At 44.1% G+C, this 17,662-nt stretch overlaps 1 protein-coding gene across 2 annotated transcripts in view; it reads left to right on the forward strand.

Annotated features, from left to right (window-relative positions):
• CLCN1 (chloride voltage-gated channel 1) overlaps positions 1 to 17,662 on the forward strand; it is a 36,805-nt gene that overhangs the window by 8,104 nt on the left and 11,039 nt on the right. The window contains exons 7-15 of one of the 2 annotated variants that reach the window (XM_040260057.1): positions 114 to 192; positions 7,255 to 7,380; positions 7,817 to 7,901; positions 8,123 to 8,224; positions 8,536 to 8,620; positions 8,896 to 9,045; positions 15,086 to 15,155; positions 15,336 to 15,446; positions 17,301 to 17,514. In XM_040260057.1, coding sequence (XP_040115991.1) covers positions 114 to 192; positions 7,255 to 7,380; positions 7,817 to 7,901; positions 8,123 to 8,224; positions 8,536 to 8,620; positions 8,896 to 9,045; positions 15,086 to 15,155; positions 15,336 to 15,446; positions 17,301 to 17,514 — 1,022 coding nt within the window. The remainder of the gene's footprint in view (positions 1 to 113; positions 193 to 7,254; positions 7,381 to 7,816; positions 7,902 to 8,122; positions 8,225 to 8,535; positions 8,621 to 8,895; positions 9,046 to 15,085; positions 15,156 to 15,335; positions 15,447 to 17,300; positions 17,515 to 17,662) is intronic. The other variant, XM_040260058.1, reaches the window with a different exon arrangement.

Here is a 17,662-nt window from a genome sequence, read left to right on the forward strand (position 1 = left end):
TCCCCCTCCCTGCCTCTCGCCCTCTGTCTGCCTGTCCCCCTCTGTCTCCCTGTCCCCCTCTGTCTGCCTCTCCCCCTCTGTCTGCCTCTCCCCCTCTGTCTGTCCCCTAGTAGCAGCCATACTATTACACTGACATGCTGACGGTGGGCTGTGCCGTGGGAGTCGGCTGCTGTTTTGGGACACCTCTTGGAGGCAAGTGATGTATCCCCTCCTGCATCAGTGCACTTGCCTGTTCTTTCTCCCAAAATGGTTACTGCCAGCATCCCCAAGACTGGGTATGACCAGTTTAAAGAAGGGTAAAGCCAGATAGCTTTTAGTGAGCATTTACTATGTGCAGGCAGTGTTCTAAAGACTTTACATTCCTTCCTGCCCAGAGCTGTATGAGGTTGATATTAAAGAGAGAGAGTAAGTGACTTGCTGTTAGTAAGTGGGAGAACCAGGAAGGAAAACCGAGGTGGCCCTTGTGGGACCCCTACTTATATTGTGTTTCTGAGTGCTCACTTGTGTCCGACTCTTTGCAACCCCATGGACTGTAGCCCTCCAGGCTCCTCTGTCCATGGGATTTCCCAGGCAGGAAGACTGGCATGGGTTTCCATTGCCATTTCTTCCTCCAGGGGCTCTTCTGGACCCACAGACTGAATCCACCCATGTCTCTTGTGTCTCCAGCACGGGCAGGCAGATTCTTTACCACTATGCCACCCAGGAAACTAGACAGACTTTTGTATTGTTGGATATTTTTGCCCTTCACTTATTACATCCTCTAACAGGGGACTTCTGTGTACATTTTTTTTAACTTTTTTCTCTTTAATCATTCATTTTTTTGTTGTCATTTTTTAAATTGAAGTGTAATTGGCATCTCTATATAGTTGACATTTGTATGTATTTTCTTCTCCGAAAGAAGATTTACCTTTGCTTGTATGTTGTTAAGGGCATGGGAGTTTCAGTTCAGTTCAGTCGCACAGTTGTGTCCGCATCTTTGTGACCCCATGGACAGCAGCACTCCAGGCCTCCCTATCCATCACCAATTCCTGGAGCTTACTCAAACTCATGTCCATAGAGATGGTGATGCCATCCAACCATCTCATCCTCTGTCATCCCCTTCTCCTCTCATTTTCAATCTTTACCAGCATCAGGGTCTTTTCAAATGAGTCAGTTCTTTGCATCAGGTGGCCAAAGTATTGGAATTTCAGCTTCAGCATCAGTCCTTCCAATGAATATTTAGGACTGATTTCCTTTAGGATAGACTGGTTGGATCTCCTTGCTGTCCAAGGGACTCTCAAGAGTCTTGTCCAACACATCAGTTCAAAAGCATCAAATTTTCGGCACTCAGCTTTCTTTATAGTCCAACTCTCACATTCATACATGACTACTGGAAAAACACAGCTTTGACTAGATGGACCTTTGTTGGCAAAGTAATGTCTCTGCTTTTTAATATGCTGTTTAGGTTGGTCATAGCTTTTCTTCCAAGGAGCAAGTGTCTTTTCATTTCATGGCTGCAGTCACCATCTGCAGTGATTTTGGAGCTCAGAAAAATAAAGTCTCTCACTGTTTCCACTGTTTTCCCATCTATTTCCCATGAAGTGATGGGACCGGATGCCATGATCTTCGTTTTCTGAATGTTGAGCTTTAAGCCAACTTTTTCACTCTCCACTTTCACTTTCATCAAGAGCCTTTTGAGTTCCTCTTCACTTTCTGCCATAAGGGTGGTGTTATCTGCATATCTGAGGTTATTGATATTTCTCCCAGCAATCTTGATTCCAGCTTGTGCTTCATCCAGTCTAGCATTTCTCATGATGAACTCTGCATAGAAGTTAAATAAGCAGGGTGACAATATACAGCCTTGAGTTGACATACTCCTTTCCTGATTTGGAACCAGTCTGTTGTTCCATGTCCAGTTCTAAGTTGCCTCTTGACCTGCATACACATTCCTCAGGAGGCAGGTCAGGTGGTCTGGTATCCCCATCTCTTGAAGAATTTTCCACAATTTGTTGTGATCCACACAGTCAAAGGCTTTGGCGTAGTCAATAAAGCAGAAGTAAATGTTTTTCTGGAACTCTCTTGCTTTTTCTATGATCTAATGGATGTTAGCAATTTGATCTCTGGATCCTCTGCCTTTCCTAAATCCAGCTTGAACATGTGGAAGTTCATGTACTGTTGAAGCCTGGCTTGGAGAATTTTGAGCGTCACTTTGCTAGTATGTGAGATGAGTGCAATTGTATGGTAGTTTGAGCATTCTTTGGCATTGCCTTTCTTGGGAGTTTGAGCATTCTTTGGCATTGCCTTTCTTGGGAGTTTGAGCATTCTTTGGCATTGCCTTTCTTGGGAGTTTGAGTGGACCTTTGTGTGCTCAGTTGTGTCCAACTCTTGGCAACCCCATGGACTGTGGCCTGCCAGGCTCCTTTGCCCATAGGATTTTCCAGCAAGAATACTGGAATGGGTTGCCATTTCCTCCTCCAGGGGATCTTCCTGACCCAAGGATGGAACCTGTATCTCCTGCATTTCTTGCATTGGCAGGCAGTGTCTTTACCCCTAGCACCACCTGGAAAGACATTTAGATGAATAGTCAGCTTTATTTTTATTTTGGGCATGCTGCACAGCATGCGGGATCTTAGTTCTCAGACCAGGGATTGAACCCGGCCCCCTGCATTGGCAGTGCAGAGTCTGAACCACCGAACCAAGGAAGTGCCAATGGTCAGCTTTAGATGAGGACTACAGATGAGAATTAAAGTCCCATTTTTCCCTTGACCACAATGTAAAGTTGAGTTTAGCTCTTTCTACTAATGTTAGACAAAGAGCAACTTTTCAGACTTTTCCTTGTCCAGGATGACTAACAAGTGTGCATGGTTAGAGACAGCTGCTGTATCTGTTTGTTTACTCATTGGTAACAGTTGTAACCAGATTAACAGAGCAAGGATTATCTAGATCACTGGTTGGATTCATTGGTGATAAAAAAAGATACCATGTTAACAATTGGAGAAGGAGAATTGCAGGAAAGGTATCTGCTTCATAAATGCACCAGCTGTTAGAGGGATCTTTCAATTATGAAAATGTAATCAGTCCTTTCATAGAAGGATCTTCAGGAACCCAAGATGACTTGGCTCAGGAATGATACATGGATAAACATTAACAGTTAATGAAAATGTACCATGCTCACTTGAACTGAGGCTAAAGCAATGGACACGGCATAAGGGAGATAGGTTGGCCAACGAGGTAGCTGGCATCCTGCTTGCACTACTGTGGTCAGCTCTTGTCATTAAAGTCAATGTCCCCAGCAGGGAAGGCTCACCTGTTGGGATTTCTGCACAAGTTCACATATTCACACTTGCATTTATACCCACTCTCACCTCTATTGAGTCTTTTGCCTTACAAATCCAGAAGGTCTGAAGAACACTTTTAGAAGGGTAGCATTTTTTGTTGTTTTGTTTTTAATCCAGATTCTTTTAAAGTGAAGAGAATATGAATATATATATATATATATATATATATTTAGCATAAAACTAGAACTTCTGGGAGGAATGAGGAAGGTTCTTCATGATCCTGTCTAGACACTGGGAGAGGCAAATAGTTAAGTTACAGATAAAATATGGCTCTTGACATAAATTGACATAAGAAAATGTTAAGCATTGAAAAGTTAAAATGTTTTGTTTTTAGGATGTTTGTAGTAAGTGGCAAATATTAAATGAACTTGCAGATAACCTTATTTGATAGCTATATTTTACAAATATGGATTAATTCTAAACAAAAAAAAATAGTATTAGAGTAATTTATTCACTCTGTAGTCAGCTCTTAATGCCTTACACTGGTGAAATCTACTGCAACATTTGGCTAAAACGACTCCATATATGCGCTCTGCTGTGAGCAGAGACAGCACCTCTGGGTGCTGTGCTAGTTACTATGCTCGCAGGTACCCACAGCAGAAACGGTAGACAGGAAGGCCAGCAGACCATCACAGCCCACTCAGAGAAGCATCCCAGTGGCAGCCTGGGCAAAGTGCAAAGAATATTCTGGAGAGAAGAAACAGCATTGCATAGTCAAGATAAACAAGAATAGAATGTCAATACATGAGCATTGCTAGAGGACACGGGGAAAAAAATGACAGGAAATGAGTCTGGACAGGTACCGGAGGGGTGATTCATGAAGGTCATCGTAGGAAATGCTCAAGAATGTCAGTTTCATTCTCTAGGCTAGAGTTTGCCTGAATGTGTTGTACAGAACACAGTTCCTGGTGTTAGGAGACATAACATGTAAACAGTGTTCCAAGATCAGATAGGTTGGAAAATACTGTGTTGAACAGATAGTTTTTTAAACAGGAAGAGTTCTCAGAATGTTCAATACACTGACATGCCCTGTGAATATCCCACGTGTGGCTCAAAGACAGTATGTCCCGCAGAATCCTTTTTGCAAGGACCCTCTTTAGGGAACTCATAGTATCTCATGGACCCGACTTTGGGAAATGCTGTCATGAGTGAAGGGGAGTCGGGGAAGAGTTTCAGACAAGACAGTGACATGGCCAGCTTTGGCCAGACAGAACTGGCCTGTGGATTAACAGGATTTATCCAGGATTAACAAGAAGACTACTGTCATAGTCCTGATGATGCTAGATTGTGAGAGACTGAACTGGGCAGAGGCAGAGGAGATAGAGAACAGGATGATATATAAGGGTGATAGAAAAGAAAGTGAATGGGACCTGGTGACTGATTTATGCGAGGTTATGAAAGATAAGAAAGGAAGAATCTAGGCTGACTTTCAGTTTTATAAGGAGGAACATGCGGTGGATCGTGGTGTTGCAAGCAAGATAGGGAACATAGGAAGTGAAACAGGTCTAAGAGAGTTGATAAATTTCGCTTTGAATACATTGAGTTTGAAGTTCCTGCGACATCTCCAAATGACGTCAAATAGGCAGCTGGCTTGCTGAGTCTGGAGTCCAGGAACTGAGCTGAAAGCATGGCTTTGTCAGCCCGTCGGTTAGCATGGGGGTGGTAGTTAAAGCCATCGGCATAAATGAAGTTGAAAAAGTGGATCTACGGGCCGCAAGAGTCAGAGACCAAGGCCCGTGGCGCCAGAGGAGGAGACAGAGAGGAGCCTCCAGGGTGGGAAAGAGAGCAACCTTACGGAACCTAGGAGCCCAGAGTTTCCAAGTGCTGTTTGTGTTTTTTAATGCTTTGTTTGCTTTCAGCGGCACATTTTCTGTTTGGCTCAGGCAAATATGAAAATTCACTCTCGTTTCGAAGTACACAGTGACAGGCTGTTACAGAACGTGTCCCAGAGCTCGGGAAGGGAAATCTAGCCTAGGATTTCAAAAGCTGGTCGTCAAATATTCACAAGTTGGATGGTTTACATTTCGACAAATCGGAGCCAACTTTGGTTTTGTTCAGTTCAGTTCAGTTGCTCAGTCGTCTCCGACTCTTTGTTACTGGTGAAGAAAAGGAGCAGTTTGTTCTGCCTGACGCCCCCCACCCCCAACTCCCCAAATCCTCCTTTTAGGCCAAGAGAGCAACTGCTGAACCTGATGAGATTTGGGGAGCAGGGGCTGGCCAGGGGTGGTTGGCAAAGGGCTGTCCCTCAGATTTCCCCTTTTCTGAAATTCCACCCATCTATGATCCCTTGCTCTTTTTCTTCCTTCCCCTGTTCCCCATCTCCCTTCCTTCCCCTCCCCTCCTCTCTCCTCTCCTCTCATCCATAGGACAAGGCTTTGAAGCCTGATGATGTACCAGGCACATAGGTGTTAGGTGCTGGGAATCCAAAAGAACCTTCAGTCCCAGGGGGACCTCAGAGATGTAAATAGAGAACTACCTCTGAAAGTGCTAACACATGCTCTGATGTCCCAAATTCCCAGAAAACAAGATAAGGGACGGACTGTTTTTTACCTGCAGAGGGGGACTGGGGATCCCAGAGAGGGGGGACTGGTTTCCCAGAGAAGGGGAACCACAACGTATCCTCTGCCCAAGTGCAGCAGCTGTTCCACACGGGAGCAACCATTAGGCCACCCTCACTGTGGCATAAATGACTTCCTGTCAACATTGACTGTCACCTGCAGCAGAAAGGGCTGGAGTCCTGAGAAATCAAGAGACGTGACTTTTGGAATCTAGAACAGGGGGAAGAAAATGGCTCGGATGTGAGAGGCCACCAGAAATGGGAAGCAGGTGGCATGGTTGGTGGCGGGGTGGGGATGGGGGGTGGTTCTTGGCCGACCAGTAGCCACAGAGAGCAAAGGACAGGAACCTGACCTAGTTCACAGGCTTTCCTGGGGGCCAGGGCTCTTTCCATTCATGCGGTTATAGGCTGCATTTGTTGTTTTCCTTCTTCAGCTCTGATAAAGATGAGGCTTAGCCAGATGTTAGGTAATTCTGTTGTCAGTTTCCACTTTGCATCTAATCACAGTCTTCTCCCCGATTCGTGGTATGTGTAAAGATTATTTTCTTTGCATCTCTTGAGTCTTTTATGCCCTTGTTAGCTTCCTTCCTTTGTTTCCACCAGCTCTTGCTATTTTTCTGTTTATTTACCTTCTCATTTCTGCTCCAGCGTCTACTCTCAGAAACAGGGCAACTTAGGACTCTGAATTAGCTTGCCTTCTACCTCACCCTCCTTCCTTGAGCATAATGGTTTGTAACTTCTTTGAGCTTCTTCGTTTCCTCCCCCCAGGATCTGGTCCTTTTAAGTCAGGTTTTTTACATTTTACTTAGAAGAAAATATTAATGAATCCTCTCTTGGAATACTGAGTACTGTCAGCTCTTACAAAGTCCCTTCCTTTTAATTTTTCTTGTTTCTTCCCTAAAAGTTGCAGGATACATGACACATGGGAGAAGGGAGGAGAGATTGCAGGGGTGGGGGCGTTATGGGGTAAATCTTAAGCTCTGCTGCGTGCTCTGATGAACACTCACTCTGGAAGCTTTTCCCCGTGTAACTTTTCTGCAGAAAATTTTCAGATCCCTGTGGATATCAGATAACCGTGAATTCCACCCAGCCCTTATTTTAAAGGGGTGGAGCAGGCACAACCATCATGTGTTGTGGGTTAAACCCCCCTCGTTTCCCATCTTCTCTGTGTCTTGTTGAACCATCTCTCTGGTCTGCAAAAAGTGCTAGCACGGGCAGGTATATGGTTTAGAGCATGGCACACTCCAAGAGACCATCCGTTCCCACTACTGCTCCCTCCTCGTGGCTCAAGGAGCCAAAGCTCCTGGGGTCCCCGGGGTGGGGGTGTGGGAGAGAGCCTCACCCCTGGCCTGCACCTGACCTGACTTCCTTGCCCCGTAGGAGTGCTGTTTAGCATCGAGGTCACCTCCACTTACTTCGCTGTGAGGAACTACTGGAGAGGATTCTTTGCAGCCACGTTCAGCGCCTTTGTTTTCCGAGTGCTGGCCGTGTGGAACAAGGATGCTGGTAACATGGGAAGCATCGTTTGGGAAGTGGGACCAAGGCCCAAGGGTATATAGAGGGCAAAGGTACAGGTCGTGGAGTAGGGTTGTTGTTTAGTCGCTAAGCCGTGTCTGACTCTTCTGCGACCCCATGGGCTGTAGCCCGCCAGGCTCCTCTGTCCATGGAATTTTCCAGGCAAGAATGCTGGAGTGGGCTGCCATTTCCTTCTGGGGATCTTCTTGATCTAGGCATCAAATCTGCATCTCCTGCCTTAGCAGGCAGATTCTTTACTGCTGAGCCACAAAGGAAGCCCATTTCTGCCAGCAGTGTTAGAAAAAAGAAATAGAAGAGGGGACAGTAGGTTTGGAGGAAGCTTTAGTCCTTAAAGCTGATGAACCTGGGTCCTTCTCGATGGCTTCTGTGACACTCCCACCATGACCTTGGCCTTTTCATCCTGTAGTCACCATCACAGCCCTCTTCAGAACCAATTTCCGAATGGACTTCCCCTTTGACCTGCAGGAACTCCCAGCCTTTGCGATTATCGGGTCAGTGGCTGCTCTGGGAGTTGGGGAGGGGCAGGGCTGGGGCAAAGCTTTGGATTGGAAAGGACCCAAGCTGGGAAGTTGGCGTGGGCATGGGTGAGGTGGAAATTGTCGGGGGGGTGGGGAGGTGGGTAGAAAGGGCAGGTGGACGCTTGGTATTTGCGTCCCTGCAGTGGCCAGGGCAGAGGGATGCGGTTTCATTTCTGTATGGCTTGCACCCGCAGGATTTGCTGTGGGTTCCTGGGAGCTGTGTTTGTGTACCTGCATCGCCAAGTCATGCTTGGTGTCCGAAAGCACAAGGTCCTCAGCCAGTTTCTGGCTAAGCAGTGAGTCACTGCCCTACCCGTTTACTCTCTGGTTTCTCCAAGAGTTCCTCCCTTTTAATCCTGGCGGAAGGTGTTAAATGCCTTTTGGTGGCTTGTGATAAAATATAGAAGCCCGGATACCCTACTAGGGACGAGCAGTGTGGTTTCCCCTTTAAAGATTGCTTATTGGTGGAGAGAGTGCTCCGTCTAATGGCCTGAGACCACAGGGGAACGCCAGGAAACTTCAGATTTCCAGGGTGTGGCATCCACTGTGGGTTGACCAAATTAGGATGAGGATTAATTCTAAGTAATTAATCCTGTTTCTTTTCCAGCCGCCTGCTCTATCCTGGAATCGTCACCTTTGTCATCGCCTCCTTCACCTTTCCACCAGGAATAGGGCAGTTCATGGCCGGAGAGGTCAGCTCCAAGGGTGACCTTTGAGGGTGGGGAGGTCAGGTCACTGAGCACGTGACTGAGACTAAACCAGGATGAGGCCACGTGGAAAAGAGGAAACAGTCCAGGTGACCCTCAGGCTTCTGAGCATACGTGCTTTTCCGCACGGACAGCATCTCTCCCTGAGAAAAAAGCGGAAAGGGACCCAAGAAAGATGAGACCGGGGAATCGGTTCTCTTTAAAAAAATGGAAGTACCGAACATCCCTGGAGAACTGCTCCCTTTTGCTTCCTCTCACAGCTGATGCCTCGGGAAGCCATCAGTACCCTGTTTGACAACAATACGTGGGTAAAACATATCGGGGACCCCAAGAGCCTGGGCCGGTCAGCTGTGTGGATCCACCCCAAAGCCAGTGTTGTTATCGTCCTCCTCCTCTTCTTCATCATGAAGGTACCTCTCCCTACACCCCTGGCTCCCTGAGCTTCTGTTTTCAACCTAGGAACCAGGGTTTGCATAAGGGGTGTGTGCGCGTGCTCCTTTGTATCTGACTCTTTGCAACGCCATGGCTGCAGCCCACCAGGCTCCTCCGCCCATGGGATTTTCCAGGCAAGAGGACTGGAGTGGGCTGCCATTGCCTTCTCCGCATCTGCAGTCTCCTGCATTGGTAGGCAGATTCTTTATCACTAGCGCCACCTGGGAAACCCTTTACTGTCTGAGCCACTAGGGAAGCTCCTTTGCATAAGGTAGGGAAGGGTAAAACTTGGCCTGGTCTTTGTCCAACCTAAAAAGAAACAACGTGGAAATCAGAGCCTAAGTAGTAATAAGTTGCTCATCTAGAAAACCGAACCAATATCTGGGTTAAAGTTCCATTCATGTCAACTTCATAATGTCATAATTATTATAACCCTTCTAAAGGTTCCACTTGCTAAATTACTGAGACATTGCAGCCGCTGAATAAATAGGGACAAGACAGAGCTTAAGCAATACAATAACTGTGTGAAGACCTCAGATAAATTAACCAAATCTCTCCACATATTAGATAATTAGGTACTTCATCTCCAGCATCTGATTATCCATTTTCAGATGATTTGCATATCCATTTTTCTCCCAGTCTGGTGGATAATCGCTTCTCTAGGATCACAAAAGAGATAAAATATTTAAATCCATTTTATTAGTGACTATAAATAATTTTTACAATATTATTATTCTCTATTGAGGTAGCGAGGCTGTGAGGATTTTGCCATTCTTAAACCACTTTCTTCTAACTTCAGCTAGGAAACAAAAGCTGATCTCTTTTACTTACATTGGTTCTTTCTCATATCTTCCCATCAAGGATCACATGGTTATAGACTTTTCAGTTACTGCCTTGTACAAGGTTATTTTTATTTCCACTCCTGGTTGTGACATCTGTTATAATTGCTGTTTGTCTTTTTCTCTCTTTTTGATGAATGCCTCATTATTAATAGTATGTCTTGTCTGAATAGCCCTTGATTTTCCTGTATATATTTGGAGGAGAAAATGGCAACCCACTCCAATATTCTCACCTGGAGAGTCCCATGGACAGAGGAACCTGGTGGGCCCCAGCCCATGGGATCTTTCAAGAGTCAGACGTGACTTAGCGACTAAACCTTGTCTGAATAGCCCATGATTTTCCTCTATATATTAGGGTTTTCATTTTATTTTTTTTAAAACAAATCCAAGTAATGATTCTATTTTAGTCTATAGCACAATTTTTTACATACATTTTAGTGGGTTTGACAGTACTTTGGGGCAGACTTTAGATGAATCCACAAAAGTTGATATGTTTAAAATAAAATATACACAATAAAGCAAGAGGCATCTAGATGTTCAGAATCATCCATAAGGAGTGTTCTGGTTGGTGTTATCACTGGATACCTTGCCTATTAAGAATTCACCCACAAAAGGCAGTTCTTCGGTTCTTCATTCCCATATAATTTACCAAAGTCAGAGAGTTCTGTCCACATTGAACTTTCATGTTTATTAAGTTATTCTTTTTTAAAGAGAATCTTTTTTAAAAAAATTATTATTTTTGGCTGCACTGGGTCTTTGTTGCTTCACGTGGGGTTTCTCTAGTTGCAGCTAGTGGGGGCTACTGTCTAATTTCAGAATGCAACTTATTCTTGATACTTACTGTGAAACTCTATTTCCATAGGATATGAGTCACTAAGTTACATTGTAACAGCCATTGTGGATTCTTCCATCCATTTATTCAATAAGTGTTCTAATGCACCTACTGTGTGCCAAATATGTGATACTTGATTATTGATCTTTGGCGTATCTAATGCTTGTGTTTGGAAAAAGTTATTTAAAAATTTCTTCTTGGTTTTTTGCTGCTCATTTAATGTGCTTGTCAATGGTCTTATGATTAGAGATACCAAGTGCTTGACATACCAGGTTCCAACTCTGTCACTACGTTTTCAGGATTTGCTGTGGGCTTCTGGGAGCTGTATTTATGTATTCTGTTTCTGATTCCATTCCACATGGGCTAATTGGGCCTGTGCCTTCCATATTTAGTACACCCACTTTATTAATTAGATCATTTTCATTTCTTCCTTCAATAGATTTGATATTTTTTTATCATAAAAGTTCTCAGTGTCTTGCTAAGGATATGATTTTTCATTATAGAGTTGATCTTCTCTAATTTATAAACCCCAGCTCCTTGTAATTAGCTGTTGAGCATACAAACCCATCTGTAGTAATCAAGTCTAAGTTTTGATGGCATCTCAGAATTTATTGTTCAAAGATACTAATTCTGTTTTTGTGATACTCCTCTAGACTGAACTGCTTCTTTGGGATCATATATATTTTTGAAACATTAAGCATTTGAAAATTTGGGGAGAAACAAAATTCTGTATATATTTTCAACATCTCCTTCACGCCTTGCCTCATTTCCCCAGATTCCCAAGCCTATCTCTGGATCCCACTTTGCAGACTGAGGTTTATTCTGAGAAACCTACTTGGATTATATAGAAGGACTAGCCTGTATGTCACTCACTGATTTCTTACTTAATTACATCCTCATTAATGTCTACATATAAGAGAATCAAGAAAAGAAACTCGGGGCTTCCCTGGCGGCTCAGTGATAAAGAATCCGCCTGCCACTGCTGGAGACACGAGTTTGATCCCTGCTCTGGAAAGATCCCACATGCCACGGAGCAAATAGGCCCGTGCACCACAATTATTGAGCCTGTGCTCTTGAGCCTGGGAGCTACAACTATGAAGTTCGAGTGCCCTGGAACCTGTACTCCACAGTGAGAGATGAGAAGCGTGTGCATCACAGCTAGAGGGTAGCCCTTGCTTGCCACAACTAGCGAAAAGCCCGAGCAGCAACAAAGACCCAGCACAGCCAATGAATAAATAATTTTTTTTTAAAGAAGAGAAACTCACATTTCTTGGGCTATATTTCAAGCCCAATAGTTTGCAGCAGGCCTGTACTATTCTATAGTATTTTAACTATAAAACCATCCGCTGCTATAAATCTATATTACCTAGTTATCTCTGCTTCCAGTATCTTTACTCTCCTATCACTGGACATATAACCATACCCTTTTCATTTCCAAAATGTGGACAGTAAAGGTACCTGGCCACATTAAAACATAAAATTGACTAGAACTATTTTTCCAGTCTAATTTGAAATTTAGCCCATGTGGTCTTCTGGCAGTATCCATGTTCACAGATAGGATTCTCAGTTCAGCTCTTTTGTAACACTGATGAAGGGAACTTCCATTTTCTCAATTTTAAGACATGGAAAGTTATCATCTTGTTGTGAGTCTGGTGTGTCTCTAATGAGCATGAATATGATTACAACATCTCCATTTCCTTTTTAATGAGTCTAACGTTATTAGCTAGTATCATTGAGTTCTCAGTATAGCCCGAGGCTCTGGAGAATTCTTGCCTAATCTTCCTGTGCTTCATCCTTGTGAAGCATCTAAATAAAACACAATCTGTGAGAAAGGGTCTCTATTTTCCCATTTCTCTAGAACTGGGGGCTTAAAATCTTGGGAGTAATTTGTGTTCCAGATCACTTGCCCTGCTTCTGGATTTTCCCTTTTGTGTGCTAACAACTCAAAAAGTTTGCTAGTCTCAAGCGTCCACCTCTGTGCTGCAGGAGTTAATAACTTTCAGCGTACTGTGATTCTGAGCCTCTTCTTACGCGTATCTTGGAGGATAATCTAAAGTTCATCCCCTGAAATCAGACCCATCGGCCACCTATTATCTGTATTATGGGAGCTTTTAGATTAACCTGAGCCTACAAAATCCCTTATGGCTTTCATGTACTTATTCCAAAGAGATAGTACAGAATAGTTCAAGAGGTCTCCAAATGTTATGAGTCAGGATCCCTTAAGAAGCTTAAACTATCAGCATCTAGAACTCTGTCTTCAGACAGTCCAATGGGGTAGTCTTCAGTGATGCCTGCTCATCACAGTTCAAACAAGTTCCCCTGCAAGCATTACTGGTGGGTGTTTTAAGCAAATATTAGCTCTGAGAAGCTTTTCTGCTTTGTATGAATACTGTTTGACCAAACTCTTCTTTCTTTCCTTCCTTCCTGTCTACTTAACTTACCTTCCTACCTCCTACCTACCTACCTCCTACCTACCTACATCCTACCTGCATTTACTGAGCACTGTGCTGGTACTGAGAGAAGGCAGAGACAAGGCGAACTCTTGTTACACACGCAAGGAATTTGCAGTCTGCAACCCTCTTCACTTATATATCTAACTCTGCTGTTCTCAACTTTGCTGTTTTAAATATTTCTGTTCTGACAATTGTAGAAGGAAATGACAACTCATTCAGGTATTCCTGCCTGGAGAACCCCATGGGCAGAGGGCAATAGTCTATAGGGTGGCAAAGAGTTGGACACGAATGAAGTGACTTAGCATGCACACGTGCATTCTGACACATATGTATTTTGCCTGATCTCAGAGCTTCTGGGACAAAGGCGTCTCAGAGCCTTTATCATTCTTTTTTAAATTTATTTTTAATTGTGAGCAAATTGCTTTATGATGTTGTGTTGATTTCTGCTGTACGTTTATCATCGTCTTCTGAGGTCAGCCCTGGCTCAAGGGAATCTCTCTAAGGTTCAGAAAATGAGAAACTTTATTTCTCATTAGTTTACAATAAAGTTGGTGCAGTTTTCATCTTTGTGACCCCATGAACTATACAGTCCATGAAACTCTCTAGGCCAGAATACTGGTGTGGGTAGCCTTTCCCTTCTCCAGGGGATCTTCCCAACTCAGGGATTGAACCCAGGTCTCCACATTGCAGGTGGATTCTTTACCAGCTAAGCCACAAGGGAAGCCCATATTCACAGCAGAGTAGGCAAAAGAACTGAGAAATAGAATGGGGAAAAGACTAGTGATTGAACTTTTGAAATATCTGTAAAAGAAACAAAAACATGTGACATAATATATAAATTAAGCAACAGGTTTACATGTGACTTCCAAAATAAGTAAACCAATCTTAGAAAAAGGTCTCAAACTAATTTGGTAAAAGATGACAGCAGCTAAGGGTCAAAACAAATTACCAGGATAAAAATATGTACAACTGAAAACTGTACCAACTTTATTGTAAACTAATGAGAAATAAAGTTTCTCATTTTCTGAACCTTAGAGAGATTCCCTTGAGCCAGGGCTGACCTCAAAAGACAATAATAAATGTACAGCAGAAACCAACACAACATCGTAAAGCAATTATACATATTACTTTTGCTAAAATCATCCTAATTCCTTTTGGAATACTATCTTGGCCTTAGAGTTCTTTTCTATGACACAGGCTGGCTTAGCTGGCTCTCGCAATGTGCTCTTGCAGGTTGGTCCAGACAGATCTGATTTTCTGATCTTTGTTGAAGGTGATTTGATGTTAAAGGAAAATGTTAAAGCAAATGGCTCAGGCAGGGCTGCCTTCACTCCAAGCTCCCTTGTGAGGTTTGCCATGTAGATGGCTTTGTAAATGACCTTACTGAAGCTAAGTCAGTCACACAGTAAGTCACTATGACTTGAAGGTGTCTGCCGCTTGGAAATGAGGCTCTTTTTCAGAAACATAGTCTGGCCAGGAAAAGATATCCTCCAGGTTCAAGAGCTTCAGGTTGCTTTGCTGAGGTGACCTTTTTGGGTTAAGAGGATACAGTGGGCTAGGACCCTTTGGGGGCCGTGACAGAGGAGTCCCCTGGGGCCCCAATTTTTGTTTTGATTATCTAAAGGCAAATATTGTCACTCCAAGTAGGAGCGATTTGGGTTAACTGCCTGGAGGAACCTTCTTATAATGTTGTCTTTGGTGATATCTTAGCCTGAGTGGTCCATGCTTTTTTTGGTTCTGGGGGAAGGTGACAGACAAGATGACTTCCAGAGGGATTAGCTCTCCCAGGATTTCTGTACCTCTTGGAACAAGAAGCAGGAAAGAAGGGGGTTGTGAGTGTGTGTGTGTGTTGGACACAGTCTAGAGGGTGCGCTGACGCCTCTTTTTACCCCAGTTCTGGATGTCCATCGTGGCCACCACCATGCCCATACCCTGCGGAGGCTTCATGCCTGTGTTCGTGCTCGGTAAGTTCTGATGAGAAGCCTGGGATCTTACTGGTGGTTCAGGCTAGGGTACTGTGAAAATAAGGAAAGGTCTGGAATGCTGGGGACTTGTGTTCAGTCTTAGCACCCCAGGAGGCATTGGCTCTTAAAAAATGGAGGATAAAGACCTTGAATCCCTTCCTTCCTTTGGTCTCTCCCTAGGAGCTGCATTCGGAAGGCTAGTGGGAGAGATCATGGCCATGCTTTTCCCAGATGGCATCTTATTTGATGACATCATCTATAAGATCCTACCTGGGGGCTACGCAGTTATTGGTAAGACACATCCCACCCTCCTGTAACCCCAGATATCCACACTCAGACTCTCCCATGACATCTGCATTCCAAGCTATACAAAACGGTCTTCATTTAATGCTATTTAATTCAACTTTTATTTAAATAATCAGCCCTTGGCTCTGACTCTAATTAGCTCTCATTAAACATCTTTAAGCCTCCCTCTTTCTTCACACAGAATAGGGATTTTAGGGATTAAATGAGATAATAAGGATGAGAACACCTAGGATTGGCTCTGAGTGTTTGGTAAGGGCTTTTTCTTTTTCTCCAAAGAATCGTGGAAAGAACAGTGCTTGTGACTGGCTCGAATACTCCTACCTGCTGATGTGCTCATGTTGATGAGTCTTAGGAGCACATGACTAAGAGCTAAGAAATGTGGGCTCTGGTCTCATCCCCAGCTCTTGGCACTGGATGACCATGGGGCAGATTACCTGCCTTTCTGCACTTTAGTTTCTTTATTCTAAAATGACTTCTGAGATGTCTAACCTTTTGAGAGTCTGAGATTATCTTTTCCCATTATATGTATAGTCCCTTCCACCCCAAAACCATATCTAACAAAATGACCAGGATATTCCCTAGAATTGTTATGCTTCCTCCCTCCCTCTCCTCTTTACCAAAATCCCATGACATCTAATCCCACACTTCCCTTTGATATAGAAGAACTAATCAGCTTTATAGAACATATGGTGACCTTAGTCCCCCATCACAGTTCTGTACAAAAACCTCTTGCATCTGCTATTATTCCCTATCTTCATGCCTCTCAGATATCCCTTCAACCTCCCTGGTAGATATTTCCCTTAGCATGCATGCATGCTATGTCACTTCAGCCATGTCTGACTCTCTGTGATCCTATGAACTGTAGCCCACCAGGCTCCTCTGTCCATAGGATTCACCAGGCAAGAATACTGGAATGGGTTGCCATGCCCTCCTCTAGGGGGTCTTTCTGACCCAGGGATCAAACCTATATATTCTGTGGTTCCTGCACTGGCAGGCAAATTCTTTACCACTGAGCTACCTGGGAAGCCCATATATATATATGGCCTTATATTATTGCATGCATTATCCAGTAAAATCATTCCTCCCAATCTTTATCTTTTATGACTTTTTCTTATTCTATTTTCATGTATGGCTTCCCCAGCATCTTTTCTCATAGCATATCTTCCCATGTTTAAACAAGAAATAAAGTTAATGCACTAGGGACTCTTTGGCTGATGGGAAATCGTAACCAAAAACAAGTAAGACAGATTCTGTCTTCAAAGAGCTTATGGAATCGTAATGTTTTAGACCTGCAAGGGCTTTAGAACTTATCTAATGACCTCTTTCACCTTAGAGATGAGAGCATGGGGTTCCAGAAGGATTAAGTTCTTCTCATACCATTGAGAAATAGAATCAGGATCTCATTGCTCCAAGCCCACAGCATGATTCTTGGGTTTTGAATCCGCTCATAAATTGTTGGCATCAGAACCTGAGGCCCAAAATAAAATGCCGTAAATGGGTTTTTTAAAACGCTCAGTTAAGAGTGATGCAATTGTTTAAAAGCAAGGAACAGATAGCACATATATTTTATAAATGAAAATTTGGACACACAAAATTTTTTAAGTTGCCGAAGGTCGTAGAATGAGGTCAAAATGATTTTGTAAGAGCTCAGCATTCTAGCCCCTACTTGACACAGGGTCATCTCAGGAGTGCTGGCGCGGCCCGGGGTCACGTCTCCCCGCCCCCTGGGTCCCGCTCGTCACTGCCCGACACCGGCCGTCACCGGCCGTCACCGCCCGCATAGCCGCCACGCCAGGAAAGGCAGCCCTAAGCAGGGTGCACGTCTGTTTCCGGTTCCAGGAGCAGCAGCGCTGACTGGCGCGGTGTCCCACACAGTCTCCACGGCCGTGATTTGCTTCGAACTAACCGGTCAGATTGCTCACATCCTGCCCATGATGGTGGCTGTTATTTTGGCCAACATGGTGGCTCAGAGCCTGCAGCCCTCCCTTTACGACAGCATCATCCAGGTCAAGAAGCTGCCCTACTTGCCTGACCTTGGTTGGAACCAGCTCAGGTCAGGGGCACCAGCTGCAATTAGTTCAGATCTGATGGGGTGGGGCTGGGAGGTTCTGAGACTGAGAATGAGGTTAGGGTCGATGTCTGGATCCACTGCTTTTTTTTTTTTTTTTTTTACTTATTTTTATATTCCCGTGTACTTACTA

Source organism: Oryx dammah, unplaced genomic scaffold (assembly GCF_014754425.2).
Source record: "Oryx dammah isolate SB20612 unplaced genomic scaffold, SCBI_Odam_1.1 HiC_scaffold_18, whole genome shotgun sequence".
Taxonomy (NCBI): Eukaryota; Metazoa; Chordata; class Mammalia; order Artiodactyla; family Bovidae; genus Oryx; species Oryx dammah.